The sequence below is a fragment of the Ursus maritimus genome, unplaced genomic scaffold, assembly GCF_017311325.1.
Source record: "Ursus maritimus isolate PB19 unplaced genomic scaffold, ASM1731132v1 scaffold_30, whole genome shotgun sequence".
Lineage (NCBI taxonomy): Eukaryota > Metazoa > Chordata > Mammalia > Carnivora > Ursidae > Ursus > Ursus maritimus.
This window is the reverse complement of record NW_024425564.1, coordinates 13,490,396-13,515,200: the sequence shown is the minus strand read 5'-3', so window position 1 is coordinate 13,515,200 and position 24,805 is coordinate 13,490,396. Positions and strand designations below refer to the sequence as shown.

Genomic DNA, 24,805 nt, shown 5'->3' with positions numbered 1-24,805 from the left:
TCAGGTTCCTCTTATAAAAATACAAAAGAAAGACTGCCAGGTAACATGTAGTATAGGTCCCCAGCAGCCTGGTAAACTCTCAATTAACCATGATAATAGGGAACCAAATGAATGGATAGATAAAAATCATAGAAAAGCTCAATATCTGTCTTACTGCTTTTCTTTTCTCCATGCCTCTCAAAAACCTTACTAACAAATTCCTCATAATGGTCTTAATTTCTCCTCAAATATGAAAATCCCGAGAGAAACAACCGAAAAGCAAGAACTTGGATGTAGTCAGCTGCCTGGTTGGCCCTAGGGTCTTAACAAGCTACTGAGGGAATGAGTGTTTGAAGGAATCTAGGGTGTACAATTGAACGGCCCTGTCATGTGATTGTATTTTGGTTGGGAGAAGGATGGATGGATGGATGAATTGAAAGAAGGAAGGAAGGAATACTGAAGTGAGTTTCTTGAAATTGAGTGACCTGTGGTACAATATAAATTGAGAAGAATCCCAAAGGAAAAAATATCTATGTTATGGAGGCATTCATATTACTTACAATATTCTTTAGTACTAATATTCAAGGGCAAGGCAGAGCCCTTTCTGTGGGGTGGCGCATATTTCCTAACACACTGGAAGGGAAAAAGCTGATGGAAAATCACCTTCCCCTGGTGCTCTCAGGGGTCCCCTGTGGCCCTAGTCGCCTTCCCGGAGGGACAAGGTGCCTCGTCTCCAGAGGCAGGCTGAAGCTGAGCTGCAGGACGGAGCTGGGCTCTCACCCCCACGGATACTTGGTACGGTGCTTTCATCCCTAGGAAATAGCCACCTGAAACAGATACAAGATCTCTTGGGTTGCATTTTGAATGTGATTGTCTGGAGATTTAATTAGCTGATGTGTGTAAAGTGCTTTGAGGGTAAAACGTACTAAGTGGCAAAAGCAAAGGCGGCCCGCTTCTCGTGCTGCAGAGTGCCACCTGCCAGTTAGGTCACAACAGTCTTTAATCGGTCCACTTAAAGGTGCTTTATCTCCTTTCCTCAGGGTTTGTGTCACCTCCTACCAGCACGGGTAAATCTTTACACCCTAGATCCAGTTATTAACAGTAACCAGTAATTTCCAGCGAAGATGCTGCTGGCTTTGAAGCCTGGAATGCTGAGGTCACTAACAATCTTATCTCCCTTTCATGAACTGGCTGGGCATCGCAACTGTGAGTCAGCCCCCCGTATCAGCCGCTTAGAGTGAGGATCAGTGAAGCAATCAGAACCAAGAGGGCTCCAGTTACAGGACGTAATCTAGCTTTCCCTAGCTTGATACTCCTGTGAGCACCGGGGATCGAGAAATCACGCTAACGACAACAACAAAAATTAACTCTGAGGTTACAATTCTAGATGTAGAACGGGTACAGAAAGCCACAGCACCTCATCAATGCGTGTGACGCAAGGCGACATCCCCGAAATCGGAGGCAACCTGTTGAACACTGACCTCTGAGTAGACGGCTCCCCCAAAGCTACAAGGCATGGGCTTCTAAGAAACGCTTCCCTTTGCTCAGCCCACCCAGAGCCTGACTGAACAGGACCGGTCACAGAGGCCCCCAGGGCCGGAGGGCGCAGCCGGCTGGACGGTTGTGGGCACCGTGCTGGAAGGGCTCCCTGCTCCCTGCTCTGTGCCGTCAGAGGCGAGAGGCGCAGCTGGGCCTCCGTGCGGCATGAACGGTATGGGTCTGTGTGTCCGCTCCGGGAGGATAATGGACCACTGTCCTCGTCTCTACACGTCTCAAGCGTGTCTTCCTGAAGGGACTTTCTCCACAGCATTTTAAAAACTATTTAAAAGGAAGCTGGTGTGTTTAAGTCCTGTATTTCCCGCACACCGTGGGGTCGTCAGCGTGTCTCATTGAACCCTTTCTGCCTGACGGCCTCTCTCTCTCCATGCTAACCATATTCTTAGAGCACACGTAGAAAAGATCCGTCTGTGTGTCGGCTGCACTCTAAATGCCATTAATTGGTTTCTCCCTTAATAAAGTGAACACTTTTTTTACCGCCTTAGGCTCTCCTGACATACAAGTGGGCGCCCGACGAAGACAATGTTCTCCTTGACTTTCCGCGCAGGCTCGGCCATGCTCGGTCGGCTTTTTCAGGGGTGTCGGGGGCTTACACGTGGACAGATGTATTTCTGTCCCTTTGTTTGGTAGCTCTTAATAGCTCCTGATTCAGAGTGACAAATGCTATCAGCTGAAAAGAAGTGGTCCCCAACCCAGAAAACTGGGATCAACGACAGGTTACAGGGCCGTGGAGACGCCCTCGGGCACGCTCCAAGAGGTCGCTACGGCACATCCTGAGCCATAACTGACAAGCAGGACTCGCATGCCAGGCCACCAGTGGAGGTGACAGTGGCGACGATGTGAGGGCTCTGCCGCGCTTTCAGTCCAGGGTACATATGTGTCGCCCTGTGCCAAGTGCCTCCCAGCAGCCTCCGCCCGGGGAACTGAGGACAGGGACACAATGCAGGGCCTGCTCACACTGTTTTGCTCCCTTTGCCACTTTATCTCCACTGTCAGTATGCTTGTCGGAGCCGGTGCTGACTGACTCAATTTCCCTGAGGTTGAGCCCGAGCATTGTTTGGGGTCTGACGGCATTCTGTCAGCCCCTGCTGATGGACAGTCCCACTGAGTCCAGCTTCCTGAGCAGACGAGACAGCCTGCTGTTTTCTTCTTGTCTCTTATCACCCCTTGTCATTAAAGGAGAGGCCTGGCTTCAACTTCAATTTGTGCTGATAGGCAGCAGTAAAAGGGAAGCGAGGGGGAAATGTTCGTTGCCGTTATTAAGGCCATTGCCTTTCTTACTGCTCTGAGATTCACTCCCCGTCCGGGAAGGTTTCAATCAAATGATGTATTTGTGAGCGTGTGAGAGTTTAAACAGCCCGGTAAGAGACATACTGTATTGCAGACTTTCTGGGAGAACTCTTCAGTTTCTGTTTTTTCCCATTCTTACCAACTCCCAGCTGCTCATCTTGAATCTTGACTGGGATACCCTGTGCAACTTTAAAGATTTTTCCATTTTGCTGAAGTTTGCTTTGTTTTGGTTTGGTTTTTTGTTTTGTTTTGTTTTTAGCATTTCTTTCTCTCTAAAAAGACGTCTTTCCCCAAGAGCAAAGTTTTCTTGCTCACTCCACATTGGCATAAAGTTAGATCAAGAACCGAATTTGTTTCATTCTTTTATTCCCTTGGAACCTGAGCTATTCCTCAATTTTGCTTTTTTTATTTTTTTTTTGAAAAGTAGAAATGGAAGAAATGAATACCCAGTGTTACAGTTCCATATTTTAAATTGTTGAAGATTTTTAAGCAGGTCTTTCACCCGTCTTAGTTTTCCTTATTAACATCCCTGTCTATACATCTTCTCCTTATTTATAGCACTCAAGAGTCAATTTATTTCAATAAGCACATTAGAAATTTAACAACATCCTGGCAAAAGAGCTCACACTTTCAAAATGTTTCCCCACCTAAACAGATGTCCTTTGCAAACCTCACAGCTGACCTGTTGAGAAACATGGTATCCAACACATAATTTGAAATAAATATTAAAATTTTCCCAACACAACCACAATGTAAAAGGGGAGAGAAAGAACATGACTCGATGAACTTTGAAATGTTATCCTATGCGATCAATCTATTTAATAGCATTCCCCACAGTGATTTTAGGGGAGGTGGGTGGGTGTTAAAGGCATTTAATGTGTTAAATAATGATCAAAATTTGAAAAAGATAGGGGTGCAGGGTGGGGGGAGGAAAGAAAACTAAGTGGTGTTATTTAAAGATGTGTTGTTATCTTGATCGAGATAAAAAAAAAAAGGCACCCAGGAGATTTGAGGAAAGGGAACTATAGTTAGAGTAGAAGATAATGGCACAGCATGGTCTCTACTTTTCTGGATTTTATGTTAACTACTGTGGGCTCAGGAACTGGCTTAATGACTTTTCCAGGATTTGGTCTGGCCCTTTATCAGTTCACTATAACAAGAACATAAGCCAGGAAAGCCTGAAAAATTGCTGCAGCAAAACATGCCCTCCTACCGTGCTGCTGTTTGCAACTTCGGCCATTGGCATTGGGCCTGTAGGGTTTATGCCTAGACAGAGCCGCTGTCAGAGGACCGCTCCGAAAGGTCTGACGAGTCAACGGTAGTCAGGGAGTCCGAGAAAAATTAAGGGGGTCTAGGCTCTGGACATGCACATTTTGTCTTTGCTCAAGCTGTTTTGCTGCTGTAAAATGCTCAGCTAAACCTAATTGAATTTGACAATAATAAATCACATGTTGAAACTGTATAGCTCACCTAAGGGATAGCAATGGAAACAGTGAAGACACCAGAAGCCAGAGTTCAGGAAATGTCATATTCACATAGAAATGCTTTAAATTTTTCCCAGAGCTTTATTGTCTCTTTTTTTTAACGAAAAGCTCCAGACCACCCAGTGCACAAAGTCCATTTTGGAAACTGTACATAAAATCTTCTCTTTAATCAGTTCTTGCCCCTGTTGTCATACTATGACTTGAAGCCTATAAATAAAGAAGGAACCGAACTGTCAAAAAAGAAGAAAAGAACAAAATAGATGAATCATTCTTCTCTCTCGTCCTTAGGAGCTGATCACGCCCCAGTGGAGAGGATTTGTGAAATGTAAAAGGAAACTATATTGTGACCTGATCTGCCCCCCTCCGTTGCTCCACACAGTCCTGTGAGCAAAGCAGTTAATTCCTAACGTCCTTGTAGGAGTCCAGCTTCCACAGTCCCATTTCTCTTCATGCTGGTGGAAGCTTTATTTAAAGAAGCGTTCCCACGTTCTTGCTGTCATTCCGGAGTCCTATGTACTCCCATGCCACACTTGCCCGCACCACCCTCGAAGTCCGCCCTGTGCCCCCCCCCCAAACCCTGCAGCCTAAATCATTTACTGTCTCTTTCCTCAAAAGGACACAACAGAAAGAAGTAAGAAAGTCCTTCAGGAGAAGTGAAGTGTAAAACAAGCTGGGATGTCCCTAATCTTTCCCTCCAAGTTGATTGGCGCACGGGCACACGGACTAGTCTAGATGTTAGCTCAGTAGCAGCTGGCGTAGAGAGCTGCTGCTTTGTTTTGATGGAACCTCATCCTTTTCCTTCACAAGGTCTCTTGGTCTAATTAAATTTCAGGGAGACAGAGCCTTGGCAGAAGGTTAAAGTAAGCTGCTAGCCTGGAATGCAGGAGTTGGGCTCAAAACTAAATTGGGAAGTTTAACTGGGTGCGTCTCTGGTTTCAATGAAATACTTTTACAGTGTATGGTAGCAATGTCTGTTTCTAAGCTTTTGAAAACCATTTTTCTTTTTCCTTAATTGTAGTTCCCTGGTTGTTTTTATATTATGAGCTACTTGTAGAAAAATACAGGAAACATAATTACAATACAAAGCTCCCTTTCCCAAGCCTACTGAGATCACTTGAAGCCAAACTGGGTTTTAGGGTTTTGCTAACTATAAGTTCAGAGCCATGAATTGCATCCTATGTAATGCTGGTTGATTTACAGCAAGTGTTGTGTGATTAAACAATAACCATGTTTCTTCGAGCTATAGAATTGAGGGAGGGCTGTGTTGCTTCATGACGCCACATTTCACAGCTCTCTGGGGAAAAAGAATGAATATCTTTGTGTGACTCTTACAGTAAAATAGAGAAGTACTGTGACAGCGTATACAAGTTTATTTAGGGAAAGGAAAGAGAAGTAATTAATTTGTTTTTCCAGCTCCATGCAATGTTGAATTCCTAGTTATTAATTTTTGTATCCTACTTTTCCTGAAGAATCTGTATATGGACTGTTCGGACCAGCAGAAATAACTTGTTTGACTATTAACACCCTGGAGAGGAAATCAGTACTTCGGTGTATTGTGAAATGCAAAGCCTTTGGGAGTTTGATTTATTCAAGCCTAAAAACGTAATGATGGATGATAGAGAATGAGGGCCGTCGACTGTAGTCTGTAAGAGAACAACTCCAAGCATACAGTGCAGGAGCCCCCCTCAATTCGAGGTGGGTCCGTTCCAAGCCCCACCTCCAGTGGATGCCTGAAACTACGGAGAGCACCCAGCCCTATACAGACTGTCTTTCTTCCTATACATACATACCTATGATAAAGTTTAATTTATAAATTGGGCACATAAGAGATTAACAATAATAACTAATAATAAAATAGAACAATTAGAACAACATGCCATAATAAAAGTTATGTGAATGTGGTGTCTCTCTCTCAAAATATCTTACTGTACTGTGCTTACTCTTTTTCTTGTGATGCTGTGAGATGATAAATTGCCTAGTGACCAGAGGAAGTGAGGTGTGTGAGGCAGGCACAGGGTTAGGCTACCGCTGACCTTCTGACCAGTTGCCTGCTCAGGACTCAGCTGCGAGAGGGTAACTGAAACCTCGGGAAGTGACACGGAGGATAAGGCAGGACTACTCTGTGTCCATTCAGAAGTAGCACCCAGACACCCTTTGATATGGAAGTCTTAGCAGTGAGGGTGAGCAGCCCGGGTCCTGCCCAGCCCTGTGGCCTCTCCCGTCACGAAGCCCCTACGACGGCCACCTTTCAGGGAATCTGAAGAAAATCACTGGGGCAGGCTTTCAATTGTAGCTTCATTCTCTGTTCCTTTCGCTTGATGTAACTGGTTTTAGGTTGTTCTTTAATATTGTGCTTGTGCGTAACTAGAATAGCTTCTCAAACGGGTATTTCTCCTGTTTTAAGTTCGGCTGTCTGTCGTACTGCCTTCACATTCTTCCGTTTTAAGGACTCATCTTGTGTACTATTCGATGAATACATTTGTACAGGGACAAGCTAAATGTTTATCTCACCCCCCCCCAAATGGTCTGTTTCAAAGTCTGTGTCTTTCCTTTTTCTTCCTTCCTTTCTTCTTTCTTTCCTTCCTCCTCTCTCCTCCTTTCCTCCCTCCCTTTCTTTTTGCAAATCATCTTGAAATTCTCATCTCAATTTTCTTCTAAATCAGTCTTCAGAAATCTGTAATAAGAAATGGGTGAGTGAGGGCTGAGGTGCGGGGTTAATATTCTCCTGTAGTTTTTCGTTTAGCCAGTTTCCTTCTCAAGGAAGGCTCTTAAATGGACGGAAACTCTTCTGAAGCAGTTCCATGTCTGTTCTGGTAAAGCTGAGCAGGGCAGACCCTACCTGAGTCATTGGCGTCTTTTATACGTATGTATATATATAAATTTTTATTTATATTTATTTTTGACAAAGGCCCTGTCAAATGGGATATATATATTTATATTTTGACAAAGACCCTTTCAGAGGGGATGAAAAACTCAAGGATCAAGCAAATGACAGCTTGAGCTTCCTGTACGGGAGCTGGAGGTTCGTTTAAAAATTAACTTGATCTTGCATCTGAGCGGTTAGGGAGCACTGCGCAGAGCAAGGCGTGCTACCGAGCTGAAGAAGCTGCAGGGTGCTTGCTCTTGCTGCATTTTCAAACTGCCGGTTGCCACGGATTAGTGGCTCGTGAGGGGAAGTAAGTGGGTCGAGATCATTTTCTGAGGAATGGGCTAGAACAGACTAGAGTAGAAACTACGGTGTGTCGTGCCCCCGGACAGTAAGGGCGAGGATCGCTTGGTGAAACTTCAGTTTCGTTTCATGCGCGCGTGGGCGTGCTGGACGGCAGCGGGAGCCCGGTCTCGCGCGGGTCTGGGAGGCTCGAGGCCACCGCCCGGAAAGAACTGCTCTGCGGACCCAGAGTGAGCCGGGGCTCCGTTAGGGGGCACCCGGCTCCCCGCCGCGGAGAAGCGGGTCCGCCGACACCGCGCGCCCGCACGCCGCCGCCCGGGCACCCCCGCGTCGTGGAGCCTCCGGGGAGAGTCGGGGCGCGCCGGCGTCGGGCACCCGGCAGTCCGCGCGGCTGCGGGAGAGGAACGCGGAGGCGGTGCGCGGTGCGCGGCGCGGGGGCGGGCGGGGGGCGTCTGCTCACCACTCCGCTCCTTGCCGGGGAAGTGCAGTAATTCGAAACAGTTCTCACAGTAGCGTCCCTGACAACTTAATGTTTAAAAAAAAAAAAGAAAGAAAAGTCATTAAGCGTCAGTGGGACGCGGTGGAGGGGAGGGGTGGACAGGAGGAGGTGGCTGGGTGAGCCGGGGACGGCACCGCCGTCAGGGTCCTCACTGGTCTATGCAGCGCATTCTTACACGCGACCTTCGCAAGATTTACTGCTCGCGGAGCCGCGACTGAGCTGGCCTGGAGGGGACCAAGGGAGGGAAACAGGGAGCCTTGAGCCTTGAGAGTTCGCCCGCCGCCAGCCCCGGGGGGTGGGGGTGGGGGTCCCTGCGACTCGGGTCCCCGCCGCCCCCGACCCACGTCTGCTTTCTCTCTCCCTCCCCCCGCAGGACTTTCTGCAAGGAGACTGCACCAAAGCGAAACAGAAGCTGAGCTGGAAGCCCCGGGTCGCTTTTGATGTAAGTGCCTTTCTTTCCGGGTGGAACCCGCTGGCCCGCTCGCTGCCGGGCTGGTCTGGGCCGGGCCCAGCGGGAGGGGTGGCCCGCCGGCGAGGCAGCGAGGCGCCCGGAGCAGCCGCGCTCGGGGCCCCGCTTGGCGCCCGAGGTGCCCCAGGCCTGGAGGCCGAGGAGGGGGCGGGTGGAGGCGGGGAGGGTGGCGGAGGCCTCTCCAGGCGCGCCCCAGGGGGTGGGGGTGTCACCCGGAGAGAGTGGCAGAAACTCCTCCCTCACCGCCCACCCCCTGCGTCTCGGGTCCCAGGAGCTGGTGAGGGAGATGGTGGACGCCGACGTGGAGCTCATGAGAAACAACCCCAACGCCTGAGCGCGGCCGCGGACGCCCGCGCCGCCCCTGCCGGCCTGTGGCCCCTGCTTGGAATCAGCGGGTGCGGGGCCGCAGGTGTGATCCCGGGAGGGGCGCGCGAATCCGGCGGGTTGCCTGCTCACCCCCGCTGCCACGGCGCCTTGTCCCCGCCGTTAGGATCTGGGGCCGCTGAAGTTTGTAGCAGCCGGGACGTGGCACTCCGGGGTTCGGCCCAATTTCCTTTTGTCGAGGCCTCTTATGAACGGTTTTGAGAAATCAGCAAGATGTTTTAATCACATGTTCACTGTACTTGAAATTATGTCATTAGACAACTGAAAATTTGGGGCTTTCAAATTGTTTTTCTCTTTTCTTATTAAAAATGGCCTTTCTATGAACTAGCAATAACAGAGTCGATGTCGGTGTTTTTCCTGAGGTATAAAAGGGCCACCAAACAAAAACACCCAAATTCTTGCCTTGGAGTGAAATAGCTTCCTTCAGGCCTCCCTCCCTTCTGAGAGAGCCCCTGCAGGTAGACGCCCGCTGGGCCTGAGCCTGGCTTTTGCCGGAGCCCTCTCCTAAGTCTCTGCCTGGGACATTTCTTTCCCCCTTCTGGTGACAATAAGCCACTCTATCCAGCCGATCTGGAAACTCAGTTCCTGAAGAAAGGAGGCATTCACACCCCCTCCGGTCTCTGCTGACTATAATTAGAACCCACGGGGCTCCCACCGTCTCAAAAGAAGTCTTGAGAAATAGAGGGGGGCCAGAAGAAGAAACTTGAAGGTAAGTAAATATTGTTGGAACATTCCATGCCAAAGCCCCTGAGTTACCCAGAGGTCTCTGAGCCCATGCCTTTCCTTGTGGTCTAGATCTTTCACACAAGACTTACTTCCAACCTCTTCTCAGTACTAGATCACTTTTTTAAATCTAATTTTGATTTAATCATTCAACCAATTTATATGAAGTGCTTAATATATGGCAGACATTTTACACTTGAACTACATCAGTGTTCATTAAAAATTATAATGAAGAGGTTTAACCTGGGCCTCAGATCACGGCTCCGTCTGCACGGAGGGCATCGTCGAGGCGGCCCGGCTTTCGCCGCAGGTATGTGCTCCCGAGCCGCGGACTCATGGCTGCACTGAGGGTATTAAGGCTAAGGCAGGTGGACACACAAATGTATGGAGCCCACGAGCAGCAAGCAAAGACGTGTACAGGTGTATACTTCTGCATGAAATACAATATTCTGCCCTAGAATAAATTGGGTCAGGACTCTTCTTTTCCCCCTCACGCCCCCTCCAAGGAAAATAAAATAAAACTTTATAGCGAATGGAATTCCAGCCTTTGCACATGCTCGCGTGAATGCGCGTGAACTATTTCTGAATGTCTTCACCGGCAGGTTTATGATCTGGGGGAGGACCCAGGCTCCAACGGCTGGCGGCAGGAAAGAGGGCTCTTTGTGTGGCTGCCGGAGTTGCTACAAGAGTGTGCTGGCCAGGGGCAGCCTCGGCTTCGACGGAGCAGAACTGGGGCGGCTTGAGCTGGCCCACCCGCTTCTCAGGAGCTGCCCCAGGACAGGCCTTCTCCCAATCGGGATGCTGCTAATTGGAAACAGATGGCTCTGGAAAGCCGGGCTCCGGGAATGAGACGGCTGGTGGGCGCACACGCACTCACAAGTACAGAGTCACACACATTGCCACACATCCCAATATACACATCCAAACACACACGTGTACACAAATACAGACACACACCTACAACATGCCAGCTCACGTGCTGTCACACACAGCAGTCTCACGAACACACATTCCCTCACAAACACTTGAAAACACAATTCACAAACCTACTATCACCAACACACCGCCACACACATACTCTCACAAATCTCACAAATACATGAACACACATTCCCCTCAGCCGTGACCCTGATGGACAGGTACCCCCCTCTTCTCCTCTGCCCCCCTGAACCTTCACACACCTCCCCCACCCAGGCATAGAGGCCATTCAAGGGTCCTTGAAGCTTGCAGTGGCCCCATGTACTTCAGTGTCTTGGCGCTTGTTAGCCCAAAACCATAATAAGCTCCTTAATAAGGATCACGAGAGATTCTAGGCAGGGGTTTAACGGGGCTGCAGTAAAATTATAATGTTAAATTATTCTCCCCAAATGGCCTGGAGCATCAGTTTTTGAAGGACACAAGAGTATTTTTGGTTGCAATCTTCTCTCTATTCCTGAACCCTCAACTGGGGGGAGGGGGTTGGCTCATTTGGCTTCCTGGTCTCCCACTGTCTAAAAGGGGAACAAGAGAACAGATTTGCTTGAGTATCTCTGTTCTTTCGGTGCTCTGAATTTCACTTGGACATCCTTCAAGACAATTATTAAAAAGTGTCTTCCATCTTAAATCGCAGTTCAATTTCACTGAATTTATTTTCCTCCCCTTTTTTCCTGCTCTGCCAGCTTTGGCTTTTCAGTTTAAGTATGATAAAATATCTTCCACCTTGATTTTTTTTTCTTTTAGTGAAAACTAAGAAAGTCAAGCTTTCAGTACATTCAAACATAATACCAAAGAGGTCAAACACCACATTTGTGCCCCAGACGAACAGCAAGGTGCATGGATACCTGGGCCACCCGGGACCTCCCTTTCCATCAGACCAGCCTGCCAGACTCTCTTGTGGCCTGTGTCCGCTGCCCTTTGTCTTTAAGGAGTTAGGAGGCAGCTAGGCCCCGCATAATAAACCTGACACACCCCTCCAGCTGTTTAGGGGTGAAGGCCTGCAGTGCCGGCTGCGGGACCTTTAAGGGAAGTGCTGAAATGCTAGGGAAGATGAAGTTCCCCGCAAGATGGCTCCTAGGAAACCCGATTTCAGAGCTACCATTGTGTGCCAATAAACCAGTGCAAAAACCCATCAGGCTCCTCTTGGTCTTTAATCGCCTTACCAACACCAACCACCAAGATTCCATAGAACCCCAGCTCGCGGGCTGGTCGACTGCTCCAAATGAAACCTTCCTTGTGTTCTTAAGGCTCTCAGCTGGAAGCAACACTTAAATTTTTCATTTCAAATTAACCTTAAACGCATTGTTTACAAATAACTTTCTAAACCCCAAGAAAGCGTCCCAGGCACCTTGTTTGTATTTGGGAATTCCAGCCGGGTACTCTCAGTTTTAACATGGATCCCCATAAATCCAAGCTCACACGTCATCTAGTTTTCACAAGTTGTGCTGCAGCCTTGAGCGATCGATCTGTGTATGGTTTGCGGGAAAGGGGTGCGGAGAACTCCCACCCGGGTTTTACAAAAAGATCGTGTTTGCGCGCGCACGCATCTTACAAGCAGAGCAACATGTCCCAACACGCCATCTACACCTCTCCAAAAATTGTGGGCTTTAATACCTGGTGGTGCCGCGAAGGGTCACAAACGGGAGCGACAACTGGGACACAAAGCTGCTGGAGGTGCTGGCGCCCCCTCCGCAGTTAGGGGGATTCCCACCACCCACTGCGTCCTTTTGGAGCTCACGGGGTCTGGGCCTGATTTCCTCGGGGAGACACAGGGGGCGCTGCTGCCCTGCCCCAAGCAGGCCCCAGGCCAGGGCTCCCAGCGACCTCCCAGCCTCGCTCTCTGCCCCGCGAACACCCCGGGAGCGTCCAGCACATTTTCAGGGGCTGTGCCATCAGGGTTATTACTCGTCACTGGGTCTCTAGTCACGTCGCTTTCCTCGGCCTGTGAGGCTGCCACTGCCTCCCCCAGGCCCGACCTCCGGTGCTTCCCGCCGGCCACCTTGGGCTCACCCTCGCTCCCGCCTGGCCCGCCCGGAGTGCGCTGTGTCCCCAGAGACCTTTCCAACGCCTCCGTTACGAATACGACGGCACGGCCCCACCCCACCCTCACCCGTTTCCTCGGCCAGTGTCTCTCTCTGCTGGGAGGCCGACGACCGCGGCCTGACCCCGGCCCCGCCGCCTAGTCCTCAGCTCCCGCCCTTCCTCCAGGGTCAGGGATCACACACAGCGGACGCCCCGTCTCAGCTGCCCCTTTTGATCTCTGAATTCGGGGCCGCCGTGCCCGTCTGTGTGCGCACCCAGTATGCAAGGTACTGAAGGGCCCCGACGGCAGATGCTGAGGCCTAGGCTGGCCCGCATACCCCGCTCACTAGCTCTGCAATCTCCGGCGAGCCTCTAACTCCGGACCTCCAAGCTTCGCCCAGGACACACGGGGTGCGTTGCTGCGGTGGCGGACCGCGGGCCCGAAAGGCGCCGCGCATGTGCGCATGCGCCGGCCGCGCTCCCTCCTCCCAGACCCCGGCGGGCTCGGCCCCGCGCACGTGTCCGGGGCCCGAGGCCTCGAGCTCCCCAAAGCGCGAGCACCGGCGGGAGCTGAGGAGGTGATGGAGAACTGTCCTTAAAAAGAAAACCCTCCCCGCCGCAGCCCTGGCTTCGCTAATGCGCCAGTGTGCACGCGGAGACGGGCGCTCGGATGCCTAGGACCCAAAGCACCAGAGCACGCGGGTTGGTGACCTGGGGGCGGCAACTGAAATTGGGGCACCACTGACCCCCGCCACTCTGAGGCGAGGCGCTGGGCGCGGGCCAGCCTGTGAGGAAGCCGCCCAGCCCGAGGCCTGGGCCGGAGTGGCGGGCCGCGGGCAAGGGAATGTATATTTGGAAGGGGTCAGGACCTCGGCTGGAGTCTGGCTTTTTATGGCGAGGAAGCCGCCTGGGAAGGGCCTGCTGGCGAGGCTTTCCTGTTGTGCCACTTTCCCCCCTCCGCACACACACCCCACCGCCCGCAGCGCCCGGGAGGGAGGGAGGCCCAATCCCGGCGGCACCCCGGGGCCTCTGGCTCCACGGGCCCTTTCCTGCGGCCTGAGCCGGTGGGTAGGCCGGCCCGGGAGGCGGCCGCAATGGCACAGTATTTCTCGGTCGGCAAACGCACTGTGAACAACTGCCCTGCACCGCCTGGATATTCCGTGGAATCGGAGTGGGAGTGGGCGCGCAGGAAGCCCCCGTAAGGACCCGGGACAGTGACCTAGGACAGCAGCCCCTCGAGTTCTCTCTGGGAACTTCTGGCACCTGGCAGCCCTTGGCTGTGGGAACAACGACGGGGCCTCCACCCCCCCCAACCCTCCCTCCGGGTCTCCCCGGGACACTTCCGGCAGAGGCGCCCGCGGCACCCCCCCCCCCCGTTAGCCCACCAACTCTTCTCGCCGCGAAGCCCACCGTCCACTGTCCGTGTGAGTCCTCCGTGGGTGATAGCAAAAGTCCTCTTTGGAACGGCAAGGAAGCCCCTCTGTTGGCGGGGTGCCCGTGCCGCAGAGAGGCCCCGTGGCCGGCACACAGCGTCCCTGGCGCTGCGGAACGAACCCGACTTGGGGGACCATGGCGCCCCTCGACACGGTCCTGGCGTACCCGGCTCTGAGGACAGGGGCCGCAGCCCCGAGCACCTTCCGGGATGCAGATTTTGCTCAGTTCAGGAGACAGTTTTCCTTTTTCCTCCAATGGCAGGTTTTTAAGAATCCCATTGCCACCTAAACACTTGCTCCTCAACTCTGTCCTGTTTGCACATCTGTACCGTTAACAAGACCCCGGGACAGCCTCCGGGACCAATGACCGGCTTTTATACCGAAGGAAATACGGAGGCCTTAAGAGTTAATGGCGCTAAATGTGTTGGTTTTCCTGCTTTTTCCCTAGGGTAGGTAATGGGGGGGGGGCTGTCTTCCCTTTCTTATTCTCCCCCTCTCCGTCTCCTTCCATCTGTCTGTGTCTCTGCCTGTCTCTAATCTCTCAATCTAAATCAACCTCAAAGCCCTACCTCAGACCTCTTCATTCCCCAGCCTCGAGTTCTGAGACCCCTCCGGGCCCTGTCCCTGGGCCCTGCCTGGGGTCCCACCACCCAGGTCAATGGAGAGGCCCCACCACCTGGCCCTGGCTGCCAGCCCACTGCTCACTCCATGGGCTCACAAATTGCACTTCCATGCCCACCCAAGTAGCACCAAGCTGTGTTGACTTAGGGGGCAAATGAACAGCCCACCCAGTCTCCTTCTTGGGAACAGGGACAGCTAAGGGAAGATAGGCAGTTTAATACAAATGACCAGCAGTGCCGACCAGTGGGCTTGGAGGAACCCAAAGGCAGAACAGTGAAAAGAGAAGATGCTCTTTGGGAGAATAGAGGCAGGTGCCATCTGGAAGAGCAAAGAGGCCTGTGGAAGTGCCCCCTCAGGTTTTCAGAGTCACCCTCCAGACACCAGGTGGGTAGACTCTAAGCAGGAAGCAATGCCAGGCCCTCTCTGAGGACCACTCAGACCAGCCTCTCCTCTCAGTCTGCCTCCCTATGGGAGCTCCACCCCTCTCTCCTGTCTTGAGGACAGTCTCAGGCCTATATGCAAGGAAATTCCAGATCCTACTGCATCTCCTATAATACGCTCAATATGCCGCGAATTTAAAATCAGTGAGGGAAAAAATCAAGTAAACAATAAAAAAATAATATAAAACAGAGGGTTTCTTTGGAGCCACGATAAGATGGGAAAGGAGCACAACAAAGGTCTTAAGTCAGGCCTTATGCTCTCTGCGCCATATTTTGGTTTCCAATAAGACGGACATGGTACATTTTGCTCAATTTTCCACTCCTAATCACGTTGAGAACGTTGTGGAGAAGGGGCTTTCATTCTCCTGAATGGATTTCGGAGCTGGAATTCATTTAATTAAGTATTGCTCCTTCTCCAACTGGACTCAGACCTGGAACCTGTCAGTCCTACTCACATGTGTCCCCAGCTCTTCAAGGCCTGAGTGTATGCTCCAGGTCAGGACCCCATGTGGCCCATTACCCAGAGGGCTCCGAGCCTGAGCATACTTGCCACTGGGTAGGTAGCTCAAGCTGAGAGACATCTGGGAGAAACTTTGGGGCCCCAAGCCCTTTTAAAAGGGCCTGGGAGGAAGGGCGGTGGGGGGGGGGGAAGTGACAAAGAGAGGGACAGCGGGATAGAGGTACAAAGAACTTAATGATTACTTATGAATCACACTCAAAAAGGGAGAGACACGGTAAAGGAGGTATCAGGGCACAAAAGTCCAGCTATGAATGCAGAAGCCAAATAGTAAAGGAAGACTTTCTGTTTAAGTACAAGTGAAAATGCCATTAATAAAAGCTCATTTCAAGGAAACTCTTAGCCTCCTTATAAATTGAAATAGGAGCTTTCAGAAAAGTAGGGTGTCTGAAGCTGACATTTAGGGCCCCATAGCAAATCTCAGCAGTTGAGATTTTGTTTTTTGGTTTTTTTTCTTTCATGCCATTGTGACCACTGTCTGAATAAACTGGGTCTTGCTTTTTGGGAGCTCTCCTGAGCTTAAGGCTTCTCCACTCTCGGCTCCCTCACACCCCACAACCTGGTGGGGTGAGGAATATGACATAGTCTCTTGGTCCCTTTTCTCCCTGCTTCCCTCCAAATCTCCCTGCTTAGCTAAAGAATGACTGTCTACACGGAATCTAACCTGCCTGGCCGGCTTTATTGCATGGCCACTGTCAATCTTGCCCTTAACATAACATTTGTTTATGACCCGATGGGAAGGGCTAATGGCTTCATGAACCCACTCTGGAATGAGTTGAGAGGAGTCTAAAAAGAAGGCCCTAGGATAGCAGGCAGGATCCAGGAGTGAGAACTGGGCTCAGAAGCAAAGGGGCTTCCCTTCAGGAGCGTGAGATGTGGAGTGAGGGTAGAAAGAAACGGTTGCTCCCACCACCCTTGTTTCCAGTACCACTAACCGCTGGGGAGAACACCCATACAGGAGTCCAGGACCTGACTCCACAATGGACGCCTCCTGCCCCTCCTGTCCCTCCTGGGCAGCCTGGCCAGGCAGCCCGGACCTGAGGAGGATTCAGGGCGTCTCTGGAATTTTGCACCATGAAGAACAAAACTATAGGCCCTCCATCTTAAAACTGAGACCACCCCCTCACTAGAGAACAGGGTGGGAGAGAAAAGGCCCTATATCTCTTCTATACCTATCGAAGTTCGGGGGAGCCTGATAGGGCTATAAGGAGCTCTTGTTTCCTGACCCTTATTTCTGACCCCGCAGGAAATAGCCAAGAGCTTACAGACCACCAGCACAATTGAGCCTTATTCCTCTGCAAACATCGATTATTAATGACACAAGCTGTGTGGAATGATAAATTGTCAAATGCATGCTTGTTTGCATGCAATCTGGCGAAAAAAGCTGTGCTAACTGCATAGCTCTGGAAAACAGCACGCTTCCTACCACACATGCAATATGCCAAAATGCAAGTTTTTATCTGGCATGTAACATGCTGGCATTAACTTGCTCACTGTATAAATTACTAAGCACATAAATGCACCCACTGCCGCATAAAGGACAAAATACTTACTATCCCAAAGCTTTCTACAGAGGCTCACTTCAAAATTAGCCAAGTCCCGACCACTAGATCCTGTCAGTGTCCAAGGTTAATTTCAAAATGTACTGTTAGTTAAAACAGCAAGAAGTTTCTCTTAGAATATTTTACAGAAAAAAAATATCCTTATTGCTGAAAAAGTGCAAGTCAAATGTGCAAACCACTAAGGAGTAAGTAGTTCTCCCAGATTCAATAAGGTCAGCAGTAGTTGTTTTTTCTTAAATTGGATGACAGTCCAAAAGCACATGTATTGAGAGTAGAAAACATTACCTATATGGTTTAAAAAATCAGAATAATGAGCAGAACTTCTGACCTTCCACTCAAACATAGCTTAACTCTTACTTAGGTCACTCATGTAGAAATCACTATATATGAATAACACGCCTTCCTAGACACATAGGTCTTCCACGCCTAATTTTCAAACGTTGCAACAGAAGAGGGTAAGAATGATTGCTAAGAAGCTTGTCCCCGGGCAAGTGTGTGAACACTCCCAAGAGCTTTAGGAGAAGAGCTCTTGGGGGGCCACAGAAACCCAAGCACCGCACTCATGCCAGGGGCCTTCTTCAGCCTCGGGAACTCGGGCCCCAAGGAAGGCAGAGCGAGGGGTGCCCGCTGCCCACTGCGCATTCTGGCGTGGTCGGGAGGGGTCCCCAGCCCGGAGCGAGCGGGTTCTTTCCCCGCCATGCTCACTCCCGCAAGCCCGCTCCAGCGAAGGCCGCGTGCGCTCCCTCGGGGCGCGACGGCAGAGGCAGCCCTGGGCCGCGCCTCGGGCCCAGATCGCCTGCCTCACTGTCCCGCAGCCCACCCCTCGGAGCCGCGCGGTCGAGCTCTCCGGAGCCAGGCTGGGGTAGGCCCATGGATGGCAGGGTCCGCGACGTGCTGCGGCCGCAAAGCCCAGGCCCAAGGAGAGGCAGAGGGGTACGAGCACATGGACCCCCCGCACACGCCGAACCCGCCGCCCGCTTTGCATATCTCTCCCGTCCCTTAGGCCGAGCGACTCCCCGCGTCGGCCACCGCCAAGTGATTTGTGGCCTCTGTAAACCGACCCCACACGCCGCGCGAGGACGCAGCCCAGCCGGGGAGGCCGCCTGGGGCCCACGCGCTGGCCCAGGCCGATCCGGCGCTACCAGGCCCAGGCCGGGCGGGCTGCGAGTTGTGCAAAGCGTGAGGCTGCCGGGGCTGCGGGCTGGCGCGGGTCGGGCTGTCACCCGAGAGCACTGGAGTGCCTGTGACCTTTCCACCCCGGTTGAGCACCTAAACGCACGTGTGTCTTCAAAACAAAGGCGGCGAGCGAGGAGTATTAACCGGGGGCGGCGTGGACCAGGTGGCGCGCGGCCGAGGCGCGGGACGAGGAGCGGAGCAAGCTGCTTTCCCGAGGCTCCGCCGGCCCCGGCGGCGAGGGCCCGAAAGCGCCCCTCCTGGCTCCGCGACCCTCGTCCCTCTACACACAGCCCTGCTCTTTGCCATTTTCTGCTCAGCCTGGTCTTCCCGGCACCCACGACCCAACCTGCGATTAATCCATCACACCTAACAAGAGGTCTCCTCCGACTCTTTTCTCCCCGAACAACTGATTTGGGGGGGGGAGGCAGCGGCGAGGAGAGCGAGAACCCGGGGAGGGGAGGCGGCGGGGCGGGGGCAGGCGTGGGGGGGGGGGCGGGGGAGAAGAAGGAGCTCCAAACACAAACAAGCCAGGCCCAGGCCGCGGCGGGTAATTACATCTAATTAGCTGCAGAGCGTTCCCGTCCGGGAGCGGCGTCCCGGAGGCCGGCGTCGGGCCAGGAGCGACCCGGCAGGAAAGCCCGGGGTGGGCCACAGGTCTACCCTCGCCGAGTCCCCATTCCAAAACGTTGCATCAGGCAAGCCGAGAAAAGTACGGGCTCTGGCTCCCGGAGCTGCCCGGCCTTGGGATAGGTCACCCGTCCGAGCGGACAGGGCCATTCCGTTGGTCACCTGCTGCCGCTTCCCATCCGGGCCTAGACAACCCAGCTCCAGCCACCGGACCCTTTGTCCGCAAATCCTGGCTCCATGGCCGGCTCCCAAAGCGGATCAACGCACAAACTCTATGAGACCTGGCAATGGATTTTCTCCCTTCACCGCCCACCCCAAGGGGGTAACCCGAGGCAGCTCCAGGGCCATGGGCTGAGACAGCCAAGCGGAGGTTTAAACGCAGCAGTCAGGCCAGTCCCAGCCGGCCTGACCCGGAGAGACACCCGTGCCCTGGGCCGCTGCGATCTTCCCTAGCTATTAGGTTACGACTCTGAGGGAGGAGACCCAGCAAATCAGAGGCCACGTAAAGCAGTTTTTGACTGAAATTAGAGTGTATTTATTTGCAGCAATCCTTTAACAATGATCAAATTTTGACAACAAGCAATAGCGATTACTGCTAAGTGTTGCCTCTAGATAGGAGCGGTAGATAGCAGGAAACTGTATTATCTCGAAAGCAAACTGAAAGGCCCTGAATGTCTGTAATCAAATCGCCATCTCTCCAAAGTCTGATTGACAGGGCAGATCCCCCTAAGATAATGAATTTATTACATTTCCTGGGTTATTTACAAAGGGGGAGGGCCAGTCTGGGTTGCCCCCTAGGTTTAACTGTAAATTAACAAGAAAAAATGGATTGAAAAGAAACCACCCTAGACTAAAATGTTCTGCTCTTCTCTCCTTCCTTCTTATTGCTTTAAATCTTTTTCAAAAAATAATTGTTCTACAAACATATCTTCTAAAATAGTTTCCCAAAGATTAAATATCCCTTTCCAACCCACAGTATATATATATATATATATATATATATATATATATATATATATATATATTTTAAATCAACCCTTCTATGTAACACACGAAGGACTGTAAATGTGGATGAGTTATACACATACATTTAAAAACTGGTTTATTTTTCCTCTTACAAAGGAGTGAAGTTAATAGGCAAAATATCTATCCAGCATTTGGCTTATGGGGATGTATAACAGACATCACGATTTTTTATGTGATACACAAGACAAATATTCATCTGTGTATATCTGGAGGCACATTCACATATTAGTACACACGGGTATCACTGTGGTAACACCCCTGCTGATTCGTGGGTTTAGAATTTCCAGATCATGTTCTGTCCTTACTGAAAAAAATATATTTGTGTATATGCCCGCTCAGATCTGTTCAGGAAAATATCTTTTGACTAGCCACAAAGCAAGCTGACTACATAGTACATTCTGCAGAAGATGCTGCAAAAAAAAAAAAAAATCTAAACAAAAAGAGACTTTTACGTGAAATTTGACAAGGAATAGTCAGAGGGTTTCTCCATTTTTCAGCTATTTAGGAGGAGAACAGGTCATTTCTAGTGTTTTAATCTGAAATCTTTTTTTTCTTAATAATTAAGGCTGTATTAAAGTATCCAGACATATAGATCTCATTCAAACTGAATGGTAATTTATTAATAAACAAACAATGAATATGTTCAACAAAAAGGAAAAAAGATGATAGAATAAGATTAATACAGTTTCCCTTTTTATAATGAAAAAAAAAGCACAATTTAAAGTTTCAGGCAATTTAACGTCAGGTTTTGGAAACACTTTCTGGCGTTTGGTCCACGACATCCAACCACAAATTAAAAATAAATTACTATATTGCAATTTACATTTTAAAACAAGTCCATGAATAAAAAGAGAGCGATTTTCATATACGGGGACTTTCCCCCTCCTTTCAACATAGGATAAAATATCTTACAGGGGAGAGGTGGAGGAAAGGGAAGGGCAGGGGAATGGGAGAGAAAGGGGGGAAGCGTGATCTCTGAAAAGCAAGAAGAAACTTACGTGTTATCTGGAGTAACACTGTCCTTTAATAAACCATGACTTTGCTGTCTCTGTACAAAATAGTTTACCGTTTTGTTTATTTAGATAAGGCAAAGTGAAGGTGGCTCTGAATCTTTTAAGAAAATAGTTTTCTTTGTGCTGGTGAGTTGAATTTTTGGAGGGATTCTGTTTGCTGGTTTGGTGAATGTTTTTCAAGGTTTTTTAAAAAATTGGATTTCTTTTTCTTTTCTTTTTTTTTTTTCTTTTTTGGTTTCGATTTTTCATTGATGGTTCTTTTGGCTGTTCCTGCTTTAGGGTTCGATTCACTTCGACTTTGGAGGGGGGGCGAGGGTGTCAAAACTTGCTACAGTCGTAGACGAAAGCCCCGGACGTGCGGTACAGAGACTGGCTGGAAGGGAAGGCCATCTGACAGCTACTATTCCCGTTCACCGGAGAGTTGTTCAAGCCGATCCTCTGTGACTCGAACATCTCCCGCACAGAGTGGAAGTTCTGCTGCTGGCCCGGGTAGCCCGCGGCCGCCGCCGCCGCCGCCGCGCTCGCCAAGTGGCCCAGGTCTCCGCCCGCCTGATTCAGGTACCACGAGGTGAGACGGCCTTGGTGGGCCGCAGGGTGGTGGCCGGTCTCCTGGCCGCCGCCGCCGTGACTCAGGGACGAGGAGCTGCTGCTGGTGACTGGGGGCAGAGAGTAGTCGGGCAGGGGGTCGTCCACCGCCGAGCCGCCCGCGCCCCCCGGCGCGCCCTGCAAGTGGCCGCCGCGCTCTCCGGCCGCGTACAGGCTCATGGCCTGCAGGTTGCAGTGGTAGGTCCCGGCGCCCGCCGCGCCGCCGCCGCCGCCTCCCCCTCCGCCGCTGCCCCCGCCCGAGCTGCCGGCGCTGGAGCTCTGGCTGCAGGGGGAGCTGTAGAGGGAGCTCTGGCCGGGCGAGTAGGCTCCCAGCGCCAGCGGGGGTGCGATGCCCGAGCGCGAGGACCCGGCCGCCGAGGCCAGGAGGCCTGAGCTGAGCTCCGCGGCCGTGCCCTGCGGCGACCCCCGAAGCGACGTCATGATGTTGTCCACGCTGAAGCCCTGGCTGTGGTGCGGCGGCGGCGGCGGCGGCGCGGGCTGGGTGGGCGGCGGCGGCTGCGCGGGCTCCGCGCCGTCCAGGCTCAGCGGCCGCGCCGAAGGCAGGCTGCCCGGGGGGCTGCTCCCGCTCGACAGGCTGCTGCTACTGCTGTCGGGGCTTTCGATTTTGGGCACCGCGGCGGTGCTGCCGCTGCCCAGGGCGGCGGCCGGGGACAGGGGCTGGGGCGGCGAGGGGCACGTACCGTTCTCGGTTTTGATGTCCTGAATGCGCACCGGCGGCGGCTGCGGTCCGGGCGCGGCGCCGTCCGCCTGCTCGGGCGGCGCGGGCGGGGGCTGGCGGCCGGGCTGAGGCGGCGGCGGCTCCTTGAGGTGCAGCCGGTCCTTCTCCTCCTTGTCCTTCACCGCGTCCTTCTTCTTGAAGCGCCGCCGCCGCCGCAGGAAGCTGCCGTTCTCGAACATGTTGTACGAGTCCGGGTCCAGCGTCCAGTAGCTGCCCTTGCCCGGTTTCTTGTCGTCGCGGGGCACCTTGACAAAGCACTCGTTCAGCGAGAGGTTGTGGCGGATGCTGTTCTGCCAGCCTTGTTTATTGTCCCGATAGAAGGGGAAGCGGTCCATGATGAACTGGTAGATGCCGTTGAGGGTGATCTTCTTGTCCGGGGCGTTCTGGATGGCCATGGTGATGAGCGCGATGTAGCTGTAGGGAGGCTTCACCATGTCCTTGGGCTGCGGCTGCGGCGTATAAGGCCCGTAGGCGCGGGCCATGCCGCCCGGGTACTGCTCGGCGTGCGCCGGGTGCGAGTACACGCTCATGGGGGCCGGCATGGCGGTGTAGCCGCCCCCGGCCGCCGCCGCCGCCGCGCGGTAGTAGCTCTGCTCTCCGCCGAGGTAGGGCACCACTCCCAGGGAGTTGGGGCTGGACACGGAGTAGCGCGCCTGCATGGCCCCCGCTCGCCGCCGTCGCCCCGCGCCTCCCGCCGCCCCCCACCCTCCCTAGGCCGGCCACGCCGCGCCGGCTGCCCAGTCCGAGTCCGGGCCCCACAGAGCTGGTGCCGGGCCGCCGCGCTGAGTCCGGCTCGGCCGCCGCCGCCGCCTCCCGAAGCCGCCGGCCGCCCGCGGCCTCTCCCTGCGCTCGCTCGGGCTCTTGGGGCGCTTCTGGCCACTTCGGGGTCGGTGCTAGGGAAGAGGGCCGGACGAGGACGCGGCAGACGGCCTTGGAGGAACCCGCGGAGCAACTTCCAGGCGAGAACGGCAAAACAGAGCCAAAACTAAAAAACAAGAAGGCGCCCTTCTCGCCGCACTGCTTGCGCCTTCCAGGAGACTCTGCCCTGAGCCGCCGGCGAAGGCGGCCAAATAACCAGGGGCGGGGGGCAGCGCGCCGGCCGCCTTCCCGGGCCCCGCGTCACCTTTTTTTCAGTCTCTCGCGCGCCGGCCGCTTAAGGAAGCATTGGGAAAACTTCTGAACTTTTGAGCATCCGTCACCCAGGCGAGGACTTTTTTACGCAGTTACATTTTTTCCGGGCAGCGGAGCCCCGCCCCACCACAGCAGCAGCAGCCAATGGTCGGCGAGAACCGCCTCTGAATGAGCCGGAGGCCGAGCCCCGGCGGCCCGCGCCCAGCTGCGGGAGGACCGCGGGGCTGACCACACGCGCGCCGGCCGTTCGGAGCCCGCGCCCCTACCCCTGCCCCTGTCCGCGCCAGGCCTGCACCCACAGCGCCCCTGCCCCGAGCCCCAGCCGTCCGCTGCCGCCGCCCGCACTGTCTCCCACCCCTGGCCCTCCGCACAGGCGTCCATTGTTCTCGCAGACTTCCTGGGTCCTCCTGGGCCCCACGCAGACCCTCCGTCCACCGCTCCCAGATGTCCCCGAGTCCTCGAGCCCCAACTCGGGCTGGCTCTTTCCCATTCCTTGGTCGATCTCGCTGAGTCCAGTGCCGGGATTTCGTGGGCCTCTCTTCCCCTCCTCCTTTTCCCCTCACCTTTCCTCTCTTTCCACCTCTTCCTTCCCTCTCGTCGCCAGTCTCACTCGGTTCACAGATGTGTTCATTTGCCCCCCACCTGGAGATTCTCTTGCCCGGAGCTGGGTTACAAAGGACAGAGGTTTAAAGGCTCAGTCACAGCCATGCTTTTCCCGCTGGGGCAGGAGTTGTCGCCTCCACCTCGGCTTCCTCGTGACCCCTATCCAGTAGAAATAAGGGAGAGGGGATATGGGGCCTTGCCGGGACCGCTGCCCAGGTAGGCTCCGCTCGCCCCATTTCAGGCCACCTCGTTCCTCGTCCCCCCCAGGGCACTCGGCGCCCCGAGGGTGCTTGAGGCACTGGCTGCAGGGGCCCGGAGGCTTCCCTGCGCTCCCCTGTGGCGGGGAGGGTGGGGTGCGTACGTGATCCCTAAAGTTCGCCACTCGCCGCCGGGTCTTGCCTGGTCCGGCATGTTTCGGCTCAGAGGAGGGTTCACGCTTCGGGCTCGGTGACATTAGCAGGTGTGATGACAAGAAGCAAATAAACACGTCCAAGAACTTAACGCGTCTCAGTTCAACCTCCATCTCCACACGCGCCGGGCTGCCGACTTGCAGATAACGGGTGTGTTGGGGGGGGCGGTGTTCAGAATCGCACCTGCAGATCGGCTCAAGGATTCTGGGAGGATAAACACAGAAGACGTATCCTTGTGCACGCCTGAAATGTACAGTTTCTGAACGACTGGAATGGAATGGGAAGGAGGACAGAGGGAAAGAAACGAAGGAACGGGAAAAAAAATTGGCCACCCTCTCCCTGCGGCGCAATTCTGCATTTTGGCAACTCTA

At 53.1% G+C, this 24,805-nt stretch overlaps 3 protein-coding genes across 3 annotated transcripts in view; 1 reads left to right on the top strand and 2 right to left on the bottom strand.

The window, feature by feature from the left end:
• Positions 1-9,158, top strand: part of GMDS (GDP-mannose 4,6-dehydratase) — a 596,996-nt gene extending 587,838 nt beyond the window's left edge. Inside the window, exons 10-11 of the mRNA XM_040644987.1 lie at positions 8,352-8,420; positions 8,719-9,158. Coding sequence (XP_040500921.1) covers positions 8,352-8,420; positions 8,719-8,781 — 132 coding nt within the window. The 3' untranslated portion in view covers positions 8,782-9,158. The remainder of the gene's footprint in view (positions 1-8,351; positions 8,421-8,718) is intronic.
• Positions 9,159-20,546: 11,388 nt separating this feature from the next.
• Positions 20,547-22,949, bottom strand: FOXC1 (forkhead box C1). Its single transcript, XM_040644986.1, has one exon. The coding sequence runs from the start codon at positions 22,947-22,949 to the stop codon at positions 21,285-21,287; it is 1,665 nt and encodes a 554-aa protein (XP_040500920.1). The 3' UTR covers positions 20,547-21,284.
• Positions 22,950-24,531: 1,582 nt separating this feature from the next.
• LOC103665162 (forkhead box protein C1) overlaps positions 24,532-24,805 on the bottom strand; it is a 1,103-nt gene continuing 829 nt past the window's right edge. The window contains exon 2 of the mRNA XM_008693061.2: positions 24,532-24,638. Within this exon, the coding sequence (XP_008691283.2) occupies positions 24,532-24,638 (107 nt within the window). The remainder of the gene's footprint in view (positions 24,639-24,805) is intronic.

What these genes read in the sequence shown, in the direction of transcription:
- FOXC1 (XM_040644986.1), bottom strand. Translation starts at nt 22,949, where the DNA reads ATGCAGGCGCGCTACTCCGTGTCCAGCCCCAACTCCCTGGGAGTGGTG.